This window comes from Antechinus flavipes, chromosome 4 (assembly GCF_016432865.1).
Source record: "Antechinus flavipes isolate AdamAnt ecotype Samford, QLD, Australia chromosome 4, AdamAnt_v2, whole genome shotgun sequence".
NCBI classification, from domain to species: domain Eukaryota; kingdom Metazoa; phylum Chordata; class Mammalia; order Dasyuromorphia; family Dasyuridae; genus Antechinus; species Antechinus flavipes.
Genome location: NC_067401.1, coordinates 186199001 through 186212901, shown reverse-complemented (window position 1 = coordinate 186212901; position 13901 = coordinate 186199001). Strand labels below are relative to the sequence as shown.

At 37.8% G+C, this 13901-nt stretch overlaps 1 protein-coding gene across 7 annotated transcripts in view; it reads right to left on the bottom strand.

Moving 5' to 3' along the window:
• MINK1 (misshapen like kinase 1) overlaps positions 1-11998 on the bottom strand; it is a 66382-nt gene extending 54384 nt beyond the window's left edge. For 6 of the 7 annotated variants that reach the window (XM_051995907.1, XM_051995909.1, XM_051995910.1 and 3 more), the window contains exon 1: positions 11669-11996. In XM_051995907.1, coding sequence (XP_051851867.1) covers positions 11669-11725 — 57 coding nt within the window. In that variant the 5' untranslated portion in view covers positions 11726-11996. Of the gene's footprint in view, positions 1-11668 lie in introns of all 7 variants that reach the window. The other variant, XM_051995914.1, reaches the window with a different exon arrangement.
• Between the last annotated feature and the right edge of the window lie 1903 nt (positions 11999-13901).

Below are 13901 nucleotides of genomic sequence, written 5' to 3'. Positions count from 1 at the left end.
AAAGCCAATTTAAAAGGCAACAAGTGACTATACCTCAAAGAAACTATTAACCTTTAACATGTAAGCAAAAAAGGATGCTCTATAAGTTTCTTCTATCTAGCAAAGAAGTATCCTAAGACTGAGTTTGCAGTTGCAATTACAGAGGATAATAGATAACTATAATAATAACAATATTTAGGTCAATCCATTAATATCTTGAACCATGAGGTTAAGCAGTCCAAAAAGGGCACTGACTGATGAAAAAAAGGCAAACAGTGTCAGTGATGTTCCTTTTCCTTCCTCTTCACTCAGGAAATGGGAGCAGTATCTTGGAGAACATGTCTTTTGCCACCTGCTTTTCAGGTTCATAAATCAGATGTTCTTAATAAGCTTGAGAAATGTCTTCATTTCTTTGTGTGCCTTAAAATGCCTAGAATCTAGAAGATAATTCAAAATACCGAGGAACTGAATGGATCTGATGGGAAAAGATCAGTCCAAGGAACGTCCACATCTGTCATCAATCATTCAAGCATTTCTGAACTACTAATATGTCCACATCAATTTGTTAGACACTGTGAAGGATTTTATATTCTAGTGAAATAAAAGATTGGGCTGAAGTCAGAATGTGTGTGTGTGTGTGTGTGTGTGTGTGTGTGTGTGTGTATGTATATGCATGTGTGTATGTGTATACATAATACTTCATGGAAAAAAGGCTTGAAATAGGCATCAACTCATCATAGTTCCCTTAATCTACCAAAATCACAGGAACTTAGATTTGAAACTGAAAGACACTTAAAGTTACGTTGTCCAAAATCCTCATTTCAAAAATGAGGAAATCCCCTAGAGAATCAACTAAAAAATTATTATAAGCAATCCACAACTTTAGCAAAGTTGCAGGATACAAAATAAATCTACATAAATCATCAGCATTTATACATGATGTATAAATCCAACAGCAAGAGATATAAAAAGAAATTCCATTAAAATAACTGCTGATAGTATAAAATATTTGGGAAGCTATCTGCCAAGGGAAAGTCAGGAACTTTATGAGCAAAACTACAAAACACTTTCCACGCAAATAAAGTCAGATCTAAACAATTGGAAAAAATATCAAGTACTCTTGGATAGGTCAAGTGAAAATAATAAAGATGACAATACTACCTAAACTAATCTAGTTAGTGCTATACGAATCAGACTCCAAGAAACTATTTTACAGACCTAGAAAAAATAACAAAATTCATCTGGAAGAACAAAAGGTCAAGAATTTCAAAGTAATTAATAAAAAGAAAAGCAAATGAAAGTGACCTCGCTGTACCAGATCTAAAACTATATTATAAAGCAGAAGTCATCAAAACCATTTGGTACTGTCTAGGAAATAAAGAAATTGATCAGTGGAACAGATTAGGTTAACAGAACAAAACTGTCAATGACTACAGCAATCAAGTGTTTGACAAACCCCAAAACCCCAGCTCCGGGGATAAGAATTCACTATTTGACAAAAACTGCTGGGAAAATTGGAAACTACTATGGCAGAAACTAGGCACTGACCCACACCTAACACCATATACCAAGATAAGGTTGAAATGGGTTCATGATCTAGACATAAAGAATAACAGTATAAACAAATTAGAACAACATAGGATAGTTTACCTCTCAGATTTGTGGAGGAGGAAGGAATTTGTGACCAAAGAAGAATTAGAGATCATTCTTGATCACAAAATAGATAATTTTGATTATATTAAGTTAAAAAGTTTTTGTCCCCACACAACTAATGCAGACAAAATTAGAAGGGAAGCAATAATCTGGGAAAATATTTTTATATCAAAAGGATCTGATAAAGGCCTCATTTCCAAAATATAGAGAATTGACTCAAATTTATAAGAAATCAAGCCACTCTCCAATTGATAAATAATCAAAGGACACGATGAACAGACAATTGACTAGATGAAAATGAAGAAATTGAAACTATTTGTAGTCACACGAAAAGGTTCTCCAAATCATTATTGATCAGAGAAATGCAAATTAAAACAACTCTGAGATACCACTACACACCTGTCAGATTGGCTGACAGGAAATGATAAGGACCAATGTTGAAGGGGATGTGGGAAAACTGGGACACTGATACATTGTTGGTGGAACTGTGAATGGATCCAACCATTCTGGAGAGCAGTTTGGAACTATGCTCAAAAAGTTATCAGATCCTTTGATCCAGCAGTGTTTCTACTGGGCTTAATAACCCAAACCCAAAGAGATCTTAAAGGAGGGAAAGAGACCCACATGTGCAAAAATGTTTGTGGCAGCCCTCTTTGTAGTGGCAAGAAATTGGAAACTAAGTGAATGCTCATCAATTGGAGAATGGCTGAATAAATTATGGTACATGAATGTTATGGAATATTATTGTTCTGTAAGAAACGATCAATAGAATGATTTCAGAGAGGCCTGGAGAGACTTACATGAACTGATGCTAAGTGAAATGAATAGAACCAGATCATTATACGTGGCAACAAAAGTATATGATGATCAATTCTGATGGATGTGGCTCTCTTCAACAATGAGATGATTCAAACCAGGTCCACTTATTCAGTGATGAAGAGAGCCATCTACACCCAGAACTATGGGAACAGAATATAGAACATTATGGGGAAGAGACATTTTACAGCAGATAGGATTCTAACAGAACACAACATAGCATTCTAACTCTCTCTGTTGTTATTTGCTTGCATTTTGTTTTTTTCTCAGTTTTTCTTTTTCTTCCTTCTTGATCTGATTTTTCTTATGCACCAAGATAACTATATAAATATGTATACATATATCAGATTTAACATGTATTTTAACATATTTAACATATATTGGACTACCAGCTAGACAGGAGAAGAAGTGGAAGGAAGGAGGGAAAAATTTGGAACAACAGGTTTTGCAAGGGTCACGTTGGAAAAAATTTCCCATGCATATATTTTGTAAATAAAAAAACTTTAATTAAAAAAATAATAAATTGAATCATCAACAAATGTTTAAAAAAAAAAAAATGAGGAAATCCGGTTCCCTAGAGGTTAAGTGATTAGGCCAAAACCACATAGATAATAAATAGAAGAGCTGGGCTTCAAATCTGGATCAGATGAATGAAAGAAAAAAAATTTATGAAATACTTAAAATGTGTAACAAATGCAAGGACAGGGAAGTGGTGGTCAGAAAAGGCACTTTGATTTTGAACGTTGTAGGGAGAGAGGATGCAATTTCAGCGTAGTAGATTGACACATCCCTTTCAAGAACAATGGTAGGTTTGATTTGATCGTGGTTCTAGAGCTAGGGAGAAAGGGTGAGTAAAAAAGGTATTTCTAAGAAAAGCCATCACTAATCAGAAGTGACTCCAAATTCATCTACTACAGTTTCCATTTAACTATGGTGTTTAGTTAATTGGAAAGAGGCTTTTTGTTAATCAAGAAGTTCTGGAGAAGCTCCTGATTTCAAAAATTATTTTTGCATATTTTACAACTCATACATAGCCCCAATCCCTGATATGGCAACAGTTCAATGATACTTTCAGTTTGGGGTAAAATTAATAATAATTAATTTTTAATATGTATTTAATAAATATAAATTTTATTAAAATTTAAAATTAAAATTCAATTAATTAATATTTTTCACACTCTCAAGCTTATTCCTTGAACTGATTAGATCCAATACCCAGAATAACTTCAGGAAGGAGAGAGGTGATTTGGATCATATCCCCTTACTATATACAGATGTTAAATGTAAAGAAATTAAACTGTTTTAACGGAAAGGTAAAAAGAATAATGCTTTGAAGAATTCCTTGCCCATATGTTAAAAGTTGTCAAACCTGGAGCTGATGCCCTACAGCTGGACATGAATGTTGCCAAACTGTGTGCACCTTAAGAATAAGCTCCAGGATGATTTCAGAAAGGCCTGGACTTACATGAACTGATGCCAAGTGAAGTGAGTAGAAGCAAGAGAACATTGTACACAGTAACAAGATGATGATCAAATGTGATAGATTTGGCTCTTTTCAACAATGAGGTGATTCAAACCAATTTCAATAGACTTATAAGGAAAAGAGCCAAATGCACCCAGAGAGTTCTGTGGGGACTGAATGTGAATCACAACATAGTATTTTCACCTTTTTTGTTATCGTTTGCTTGCTTTTTCTTTTTTCTTTCTTTTTTTTTTGATTTGATTTTTCTTGTGCAGCTTGATAAATGTGGAAATAGATATAGAACTGTACATGTTTAACATACATTGGATTCCTTGCTGTCTAAGGAAGGAGGAGGGACTTTGGGAAAATTTGGAACACATGGTTTTGCAAGGGTGAATGCTGAAAATTATCTTTGCATATATTTTGAAAATAAAAAGTTATTATTTGGAGAGGAAAAAAAGAGCTCCAGGTTGGGTATAAAAGGGTATGTAGATTCATGGCAGTAAGACAAGGTATGTAGATTAATGAAAAAGGGATAGAAATGGAGGGAAAGGATAGTATAGAATAAGGTGGGATACAGAAAGGTATTTAGATTAATGGGAGCGGGATAAATAGGGAGGTAGGGGGGAAAGATAAGAAAGGGATTCATGGGAGGAAGTAGAAGAATTGTAGGGATAGGAAGTAAGAGATATACAACAAATACTATAACAAAGATCAAGAGTGGAATTTATGAGGGAAAAAAAAATTAAGAATCATTGATCTCAAAGTGAAATTTAGTCATGTTATGTCAGTCATATTATGATTGTCATATGGGAGTCATAGTAATGTTGAGAATGCATGTTTACATATGTATACGTACATATACAGATATGTAACCATGTAGCTTTATGTGCACCCACATAGATGTACCCCTGTGCATAGTCTGCTTGGGGGAGGTGGCAGAACAAAAGGAGGGGGAGGAAATAAAGTAAAAAGTACACAGCAGAAAACAAAGAATAACCTCCGAGGAAGCAAAAAAAGATGGACAATCATAAATATAATCTTTTTTATTATTATATATGCTTTCTCAAAATGGGAGGTGGCTGGCTTGGCAGAGGCCAAAGCTCATTCTGGTCCAGCAGCTGCCCCTCAAACCCAGAAAATTAGAGAAGCCATAACTGGGAGAGAGATGCAAGATAGATGCAATGGTCATTGGGAAGCTTGCCTGTCTCACATTTTTTGATGTGAATGAAACCTAGCACAAGATGCGGGATGCCTTTATTTCCTTGCACTTAGAAGGTTGCCTTAGAAAAAGAACTGCATGCTGAATAAAGCGAGCAGGGCCAAGAGATCATTATATACTTCAACAACAATACTATATGATAACCAATTCTGATGGACCTGGCCATCCTCAGCAATGAGATGAACCAAATCAGTTCCCATGGAGCAGTAATGAAATGAACCAGCTACGCCCAGTGAAAAAACTCTGGGAGATTATTAAGAACCATTACATTGAATTCCCAATCCCTATATTTTTGTCTGCCTGCATTTTGGATTTCCTTCACAGGCTAATTGTACAATATTTCAGAGTCTGATTCTTTTTGTACAGCAAAATAACGGTTTGGTCATGTATACTTATTGTGTATCTAATTTATACTTTTACATAAGTGATTGCAAGGGATAATGCTGTGTAAAAATTATCCTGGCATGGATTCTGTCAATACAAAGTTATTATTAAATAAAAAAAAATAATTTATACTTTTAATATATTTAACATCTACTGGTCATCCTGCCATCTAGGGAAGGGGGTGGGGGGAAGGAGGGGAAAAATTGGAACAAAAGGTTTGGCAATTGTCAATGCTGTAAAACTACCCATACATATAACTTGTAAATAAAAAGCTATTAAAAAAAAAAAAAAAAAAGATAAAGAAAAAGAACTGCAAACTCCAAAAGATTGGAGAAGGAATCTTTGGAAAAGCCATTCTCCTTAAATCTAGGGAAGATTGTAAACAATACTTTATTAAGGAAATTCACATCTCAAGGTATGAAGGAAAGAAAAGAATTGAGTAAAGAAGTTGAAGTATTGGCAAACATGAAATATCCAAATATTTTCCTAAATAGGAAATCATTTGAAAGACAGATAAAATTGACAAGAGTACCCAAAAACTAATCAACTAAATGATGGTGTCTGTATAATTTAGTTGTGAATATAGTTTTATTACTCTGAGGGAATAAATAAAGTGTCACTGCAAGGTCAGCATTATATGAAACCTGGTAGCCACATTGATTCTTTGATATCATCCATATTCCCATTTAGTTCCATACTGGCTGAGGACTATGTTGGTAATATTTTGACAGGAACTTATTATGCTGATGAAAATAAAATATTCACTTGCGTTAAGTTCTATTAAATACCTGTGAGAGGAAATGCTGAGCTTTTGAAAATAAGCTGATAGACCTATCCACTCATTGGTTTCCTTATATCTGAAATTACAAGATTTAAGGACATCAAGTATCTTCTTGACAGATTTAAAATGAGGTAGACATAGTATTTAGAAAAATTTTGGGCCAGATAACCTTGTATTAATAATAGATTTTTTTTTAAACTTTAAGATGACATCACATAGGATAGAAAAAAACAAGCCAGAAAAAGCAACTGATATGAAAAGAATATTAGTCAGTAATATTCTCGAAAAAAAAAAATTAGTCACAAATGTTCAACAAACTCAGAAGAGAGTGGTTCCACACTGAACATAATCAAAGACTCAAGATCACATACAAAAATTTTGATTCTGAGTCTTAATACCCTCTCATACACACACACACACACACACACACACACACACACACACACACACAGAGTATTAATATGTACAGAACAAAACACAAAAGAAGGATGACATATGAAACCACTAATGGAGACATTCTATACAACTTGGGTTTTTTTAAGATAATAAGTTGAATATGTTATTTTCAAAATTAAAAAAAAAAATCCAGGTGTGAGGAGACAAAGGCTTTCATTAGGATGGTGGTGGTGTTGAATGAGAAAAGGGGCTCATCAAAAGATTTTGCAAAGGTGAGACTGACAGGCCTTGGTGACATATTGGATGGAGGGTGAAAGAATGAAAAATCCAAGTTGATTTACAAAGTTGCAAACTTGAGAGTCTGGGAAGATGGTGCTGCCCTCTCTATCCATAGGCCATACAATAGTTTAGAGATTGCATTTCAACCTGAAGAAGCTGGATGGAGTTCTTCAGTCTGGTAAGAATACCAGATTTTAAAAGTAGGAAGATTACAGGAGAAGGTAGTATGGTGCTATCCAAATTTAGGTAGAATGAGCTACTCTATTTTGTATGAGTCAATATAAGATGGGCTTAACCCAATGCAAGCTAGATTTAAGGATTTTTTGACTTTGAAGATTGAAAAATGTTAGGGCATTTGTTAAAGGAAGCTGGAAAGTTTCCTTTTCTGTGGATTTTTAATTGTAGATTGAGCATTCAAGATGATTTCACGAATTGAGCACTACCACAATTTGAAAAACTTTATAATGGCATACAACACAGTAATACTGTACATGCTCCCCACCAGGCCTAACATGGTTTTTTGTTTGTTTTGTATACAGCAGGTGGTGTTATCAGGTGAACAATTGTTCACCTGAAGAAAGGCTTTTGAAAACTTTCTCTGGAATGGTACATAGAGATAAAGGATCAAATTAGATGGTATCTAATCCTAGGATTGTGTCTTTTACTTTTCAAGAGATGGGAGAAAGGGAGGAATAGGGAAAGAAAGGGATCATATCAGAGTCTCCTTTACTTTCAGACCTATATAAAAAGGCAAGACTGCAAACTGCCCTGTGTAGTATTTTGTCCCTTGGATCAGTAGTGTTAAACTCATATACATCTTCATTACAATCTAAATGGTGGTAAAATTTGGCCCAATCTGAAGACTTTTTTGGGAAAGTAAGGTATGGAAAAAACTGCTGGAGGATATCATCTGAACAGTCCAACCAATCCCTCTACATCTGAAAAATTTTTTTTACCTAATCCTTCTTTCTCTTTCACCAGTTTCCTTTTGTGAAGTTATATTTCCTATTACACTTCATGTTTTTTAGGCTACCAGGTTACTAAACAGAATGAAATACTCCATAAATTCTTCAAACAAAGAGATGTCAGCATTTAAAATGCCATTTTTCCAGGTAGAATTAACCTTTTTTTTCCCCCTTCCTCTTTCTTCTAAGCATCTGTAATCAGCATTTAGAAGGCTGGCATACCAGTATAACAGATCCTTATTGATCAACAATTTAGAAACATACCCTGAATTGCTACCTTTTAAGTGTTGCAGACTCTACAACCATATGAAGATAGAAAATGAAGGGAAAAAGGGACTTTTCCAAAAAATAGATACATCAGAACAAAAAATTGCAAAAAATAAATAAATAAATAAATTAGCTACCAACTTCTACCTAGCAATGTCTCTCAAAATAGCTATTTTATTCTATTCTATTAATATAATGTTGAGCATGGTTCCCTAGTCCCAGAAGCACTGTAGCCTAAAACTTCTGGCTCACTAAAGAGAGGAAAGGGTAAAAGAAAATAGATAAGGGTCCTGAATGAAAGAAGAGAATACCTGTACAGAATTAGGTCTTCCCTCTCCTCCTTCTCCATCTGATTTAGCAGGCAACCCACCCTATAGCTTAAGAGATCTCTTGAACAGCTCTGATCACATTACCAGGGCTTTGATTCAAAGTCCTTCAGCAGGAAGGAATTTATGACCAAAGAAGAACTAAAGATCATTATTGATCACAAAATAGAAAATTTTGATTATATCAAATTGAAAAGTTTTTGTATAAACAAAACTAATGCAGACAAGATTAGAAGAGAAGCAATAAACTGGGAAAACATTTTTACAATCAAAGGTTCTGATAAAGGCCCCATTTCTAAAATAAATAGAGAAAAAAAACAAAAAAATTAAAATAAAATAAAATAAAATAGAGAATTGACTTTAATTTATAAGCAATCAAGCCATTCTCCAATTAATAAATGGTCAAAGGATATGAACAGACAATTCTCAGATGAAGAAATTGAAACTATTTTTGGAGCATATGAAAAGATGCTCCAAGTCATTATTAATCAGAGAAATGCAAATTAAGACAACCCTGAGATACCACTACACCTTTCAGATTGGCTAGAATGACAGGGAAAGATAATGAGCAATGTTAGAAGGGATGTGGGAAAACAGGGACACTGATACATTGTTGGTGGAATTGTGAATACATCCAGCCATTCTGGAGAGCAATTTGGAACTGTGCTCAAAAAGTTATCAAACTGTGCATATACTTTGATCCAGCAGTGTTACTACTTATATCCCAAAGAGATTTTAAAGAAGGGAAAGGGACCTGTATATGCAAGAATGTTTGTAGCAGCCTTCTTTGTAGTGGCCAGAAACTGGAAACTGAGTGGATGCCCATCAATTGGAGGCTGAATAAATTGTAGTATATGAAGATTATTGTTCTGTAAGAAATGACCAACAGGATGATTTCAGAAAGGTCTGGAGAGACTTACACGAACTGATGCTGAGTGAAATGAGCAGGACCAGGAGATCATTATACACTTCAACAATAATATAGTTATAGTACAACTATATAGTATGATGATCAATTCTGATGGACCTGGCCCTCTTCAACAATGAGATGAACCAAATCAGCTTCAATAGAGCAATAATGAATTGAATCAGCTACATCCAGCAAAAGAACTCTGGGAGATGGAAGAACTCTGAAAGATGACTATGAACCATTACATAGAAATTCCCCAATCCCTTTATTTTTCCGCCTGCATTTTTGATTGCCTTCACAGGCTAATTGTACACTATTTCAAAGTCCGATTCTTTTTGAACAGCAAAATAACTGTTTGGATATGTACACTAATATTGTATTTAATTTATACTTTAACATATTTAACATGTATTAGTCAACCTGCCATCTGGGGGAGGGGGTGGGGGGAAGGAGGGAAAAAATTGGAACAAAAAGTTTGGCAATTGTTAATGCTGTAAAACTATCCATGCATATAACTTGCAAATAAAAAGCTATAATAATTTTTTTTTAATTGCAAAAAAAAAAAAAAAAAGTCTTAGCTGAGGGTGGGGAAGAAGCATGTCACAGAAGAAAGTCCCATAGAAGGAAAGCCACATAATATTAAGAGCTCCTACTGAGAGCCTGGATTCCAACTGATTTTTTTTTTTTTGAAAAAAATCTAGATTAACCAAGTTTCAATTACCCTACCCTTGGCTAGTCGTCTCAGTCTGAATCCTCAAAGTCCCACAGCCACTCACTAAAACATCACTCTCTCCCTCCCTAACAATTTATCACTTCATCTCCTGGAAGAAGCAGTCTCATGGACTAACAATATACCAAAGAAAATGATGACCTAAATGGCAGGGAAAAAAAACTGTGTCACCCAATTAACATGACTCTGCTCCCTTTTATTCCACTCCCTCCATCTGCCTTTTCACTTTCTCTAAATGAGGGACATCTGTAAAGTTAACTATTCTCCCATTACTGGTCATATTTTAATTGCCTAACTTAAATCCCAGCAAACTCTCTGAGTAATGTCTGACAAGGAGATTAGCCTCAAAATGGAAAACCCTGCTCCCTCATCTATTGTGAAGTTACCAAGGGCACTGGGACAAAATAACACTAAAGTGACAGGCCTAAGTCTTCCACCTTGAAATCACCCAAATCTTTCCAAGTCTCTGCCCTCAAACACCCCTTCCGTACACCTACACACCCTAAGGGTCTTCCGTGTCACCACCCATCTCTTCTCCATTTTACTGACTACACATTCATCTTTTTTCTAGTGGACTTACAGCTCCTGACTAGCTTGTAGTAAATGTTCGCATATTAGCTCAAGCAGTGTGGTCAGAAAACTCCATACAAGATGTAACTGACTTTTTCAGTCCCACAATGCTTCATAACTGTATTATAATATCGAAGGATAAAATAAAGTGAGATGAGCTTCAAAATCCTAGGACTTCGTGCGATCTGGAGGTGAACTGATAAAAGTATGAGTAAAGCTATGAAAAAATCAAGGAGGGGAAGAAAACCCAGACATTAAACTGCGGCTGAGAGAAGACACAAAAATCGCACGGCATGTGATTTTTTTGAGGGGGAGGGGGAAGAAAAGGCAAAAAAAGCAAAAAGGCTAAGAAATAAGAATAGGAACAAGCCTAGGGAAAGCGTGTCAGAGAAGCGGGGCAAAGGAAGGGAAAGAGAAGGAAACTCATCTCCAAACATTTACAGAGGACGAAAAGTCCCAAGAAATGGGATACGAGGGTCCAAGGTTGCAGAAGGATCACGAGGAAGAAGAGGGTGCTGGGCAAATAGAAATGGCCGGAAGGGGCAGTATAATCTGGGAGGAGAGAAATCTAAATGGCGGAGGTATGGAGAAGGAAGAAAGGAGAGATGGTGCTGATATTAGGCAAGTATACAGGCGTGCAGGTGTGTGTGTGACTGGGGGTAGCAGCCAAGGCCCTGAGGGGAAGGAAGTGGGGAGAATGGGGGAGAGGGGGTTAGAGGTCTCCACATGGGAGGCGGGGCTTCCCTTAAGCGGGGGGTGCACAGTCACCTCCTCCGGCCCCTCCCCAGGACCAGACGCGCGCACTCCGGGCAAAATGATTCCGTACAGGTGAGTGGGCGCGAGAGCTCGTGGCAGCCTAGGTATGGGGAGAGGGGGAGGGGATTGTGGGTGGTCAGGACCGAGCTCGCTCCTTCCCAATCTCACTCACCCGCAGGGCGGACAGATCGATGTCATCCAGGCTTCGGGCTGGGGCAGGGTCTCCCATGGCGGCTGCCGGACCGAAGCCGAGCTCGAGCTGGGCGGGCCCAGGAGAGACGCAGGGTCACTCAGGCTCCGGCTCCCTTATTGCACTGCCGTAGTCTTTTCTGCCCCATTGAAGGAGAAGAGAGGATCGGGGTTCCGGTTCGCTTCTCCTTCCCTTCCCTGGAAAGACGAGGTTGGGAGACAGGATGAAAATAAGTTAACCGAAAGGATCCTTCCTGATTTACTGACTGACAGGAGCTCAAGTCCTGAACTCGCAGCCCAGTGCCCCTGAACTCTACTGCGCACGCGTTTTTCGCGCGAGGGTGGGAGAGGGAGGGAGCGGGAGTACAAGATATGCGCACGCGCGAGAACCAGATTAAGGATCAGTAGTTTAAGAAAGTGGGTGCTGGGAAAAAGTGCGGGATGTGACGGTCTAGGGTTCATGGATTAGCTGTTGCGCGTGCGCTGGACGAAACCTCTCTTCCTTCTTTTGCTTTTCCAGTTTCGCCTGCTACTTTCTCCCCTCCCGCCGGTCAGACCTGAAACTGGCACCCAGTTTCGCGAAACTGGTCGGTCGGAGAGGGGCGGGGTAGGGGAAGGTGGGAAAAGGAGCGACACCCAGTTCCACTTCACAACTCTAGAGGGGCTGCCATAGCAACTCCCCACGCTAAGGGGGAAAGCGAGCCTCGGGATAGGATAAGCTAGGCTAGTACAGGCTGTCCACCCACCTTGGTAGCCACGGCAACCGAAAGAACCTCTGGGGGAGGGAATACAGTCAGGAAAGCCTGGGGAGAATGGAAGTGGGAGAGGGCAGGGACAGCTCCTGACAGGAGCTCCGAAAATGTTCCCCAGCTTAGGGGAGGCTTAGAACTTCACTAAGGGATACTTCTAAATAGGGAGGGTTTCCCAGATCCCTCATTAAACAGTTTCTCCCTCTCCCTCACAAACACTCAGGATTATTCGTAGTAAATATGGTTGATAAATTGCATTGATTGTACAGCTTGGTGAAAGCAGATTATTCCTAACAATTTTTCTTGGGGTCACTTATGTCACATACACAAACTTAAGACAGTTCTTGTTCTCCCCTTAGTATGGGAGCTCTCTAGAGTTAAGATTGTGTCTGCACCTTTAATTTATCTTTACCCTCAAAGCTCAGCCTACAAAACTCTCATGAGGGTGGGAAGGAGGGAAGTAAGCCAACATTTATTATTGTGGAAGATAAAAATTGCTAAGAGTCAGAGTCTGATAAGATGACACTTCGTAGGATTCTGGCTCTTGTGCAATTCTATTATGCACTGAAACTTCGTGTTGAATGGGTAGGGCTGGAATAGGTGGAGTGAAGTGGGGCAGAGAGCATTTCGGCAGGAGAATTACATAGAGGCAAGAATAAACAGATTGTGTGTGGGAGCAGGATGGACTAATATTATTCGGGACTTTGAATATCATTATTAGGAGTTTGAACTTGACTGGTTGTCCTTTAATGGATATTTATCTCTGGGATGGAATCACATAGTAAGCTTCTGTGTACTAAGTGGTAGGGTACTAGAAGCCCAGGGACCACAATACTTCTAGGTCCTGCCCTCTTTTGATTAGAGGGAGGCTCATAAATTCCTAGGGTTCCCAGGCTCTCTGAGATATATCTTCTTCCAGTAATTTCTGTAAATTGAGGATCCAGAGGCTTCAAAGAACACAGCAACATCATGTACCATGAGATCAAAACTTGGGGGTGGGGAGAGAACAATCTTAAGCCCCTCTAATCACCTACCTTCTCTAGTAATCCTCTTCCTATCCACTGATACCACTTAGACTCATTTCCCAATGATTAATATACTTCAATCCCCTCTAATAAGCACATTCTAGGCACACTGAGTATCTATTGAACATTCTACTATGTGCCAAGTACAAGGCTGAGCATAAAAATATGAAAAAGAAGTCCCTGTCCTCGAAAAGTTTACAATCTACAGCAAAAGAAACAAAAGAAAATTTAAAAAGAGAATGCCTGTGAGGTTTTCCTCATTTTGTTGTTGGTCAATTGTATCTGACTCTTTGTGACCCCATTTGGGGTTTTCTTGGCAAAGATACTGCAGTGGTTTGTCATTTCTTTTCCAGCTCTTTTTTAAAGACAAGAAAACGGAATTAAACAGGAACAATTAATTAACTAGTTCAATAGTGTTGAACTTAGCTCTTCTTGTCTCCAG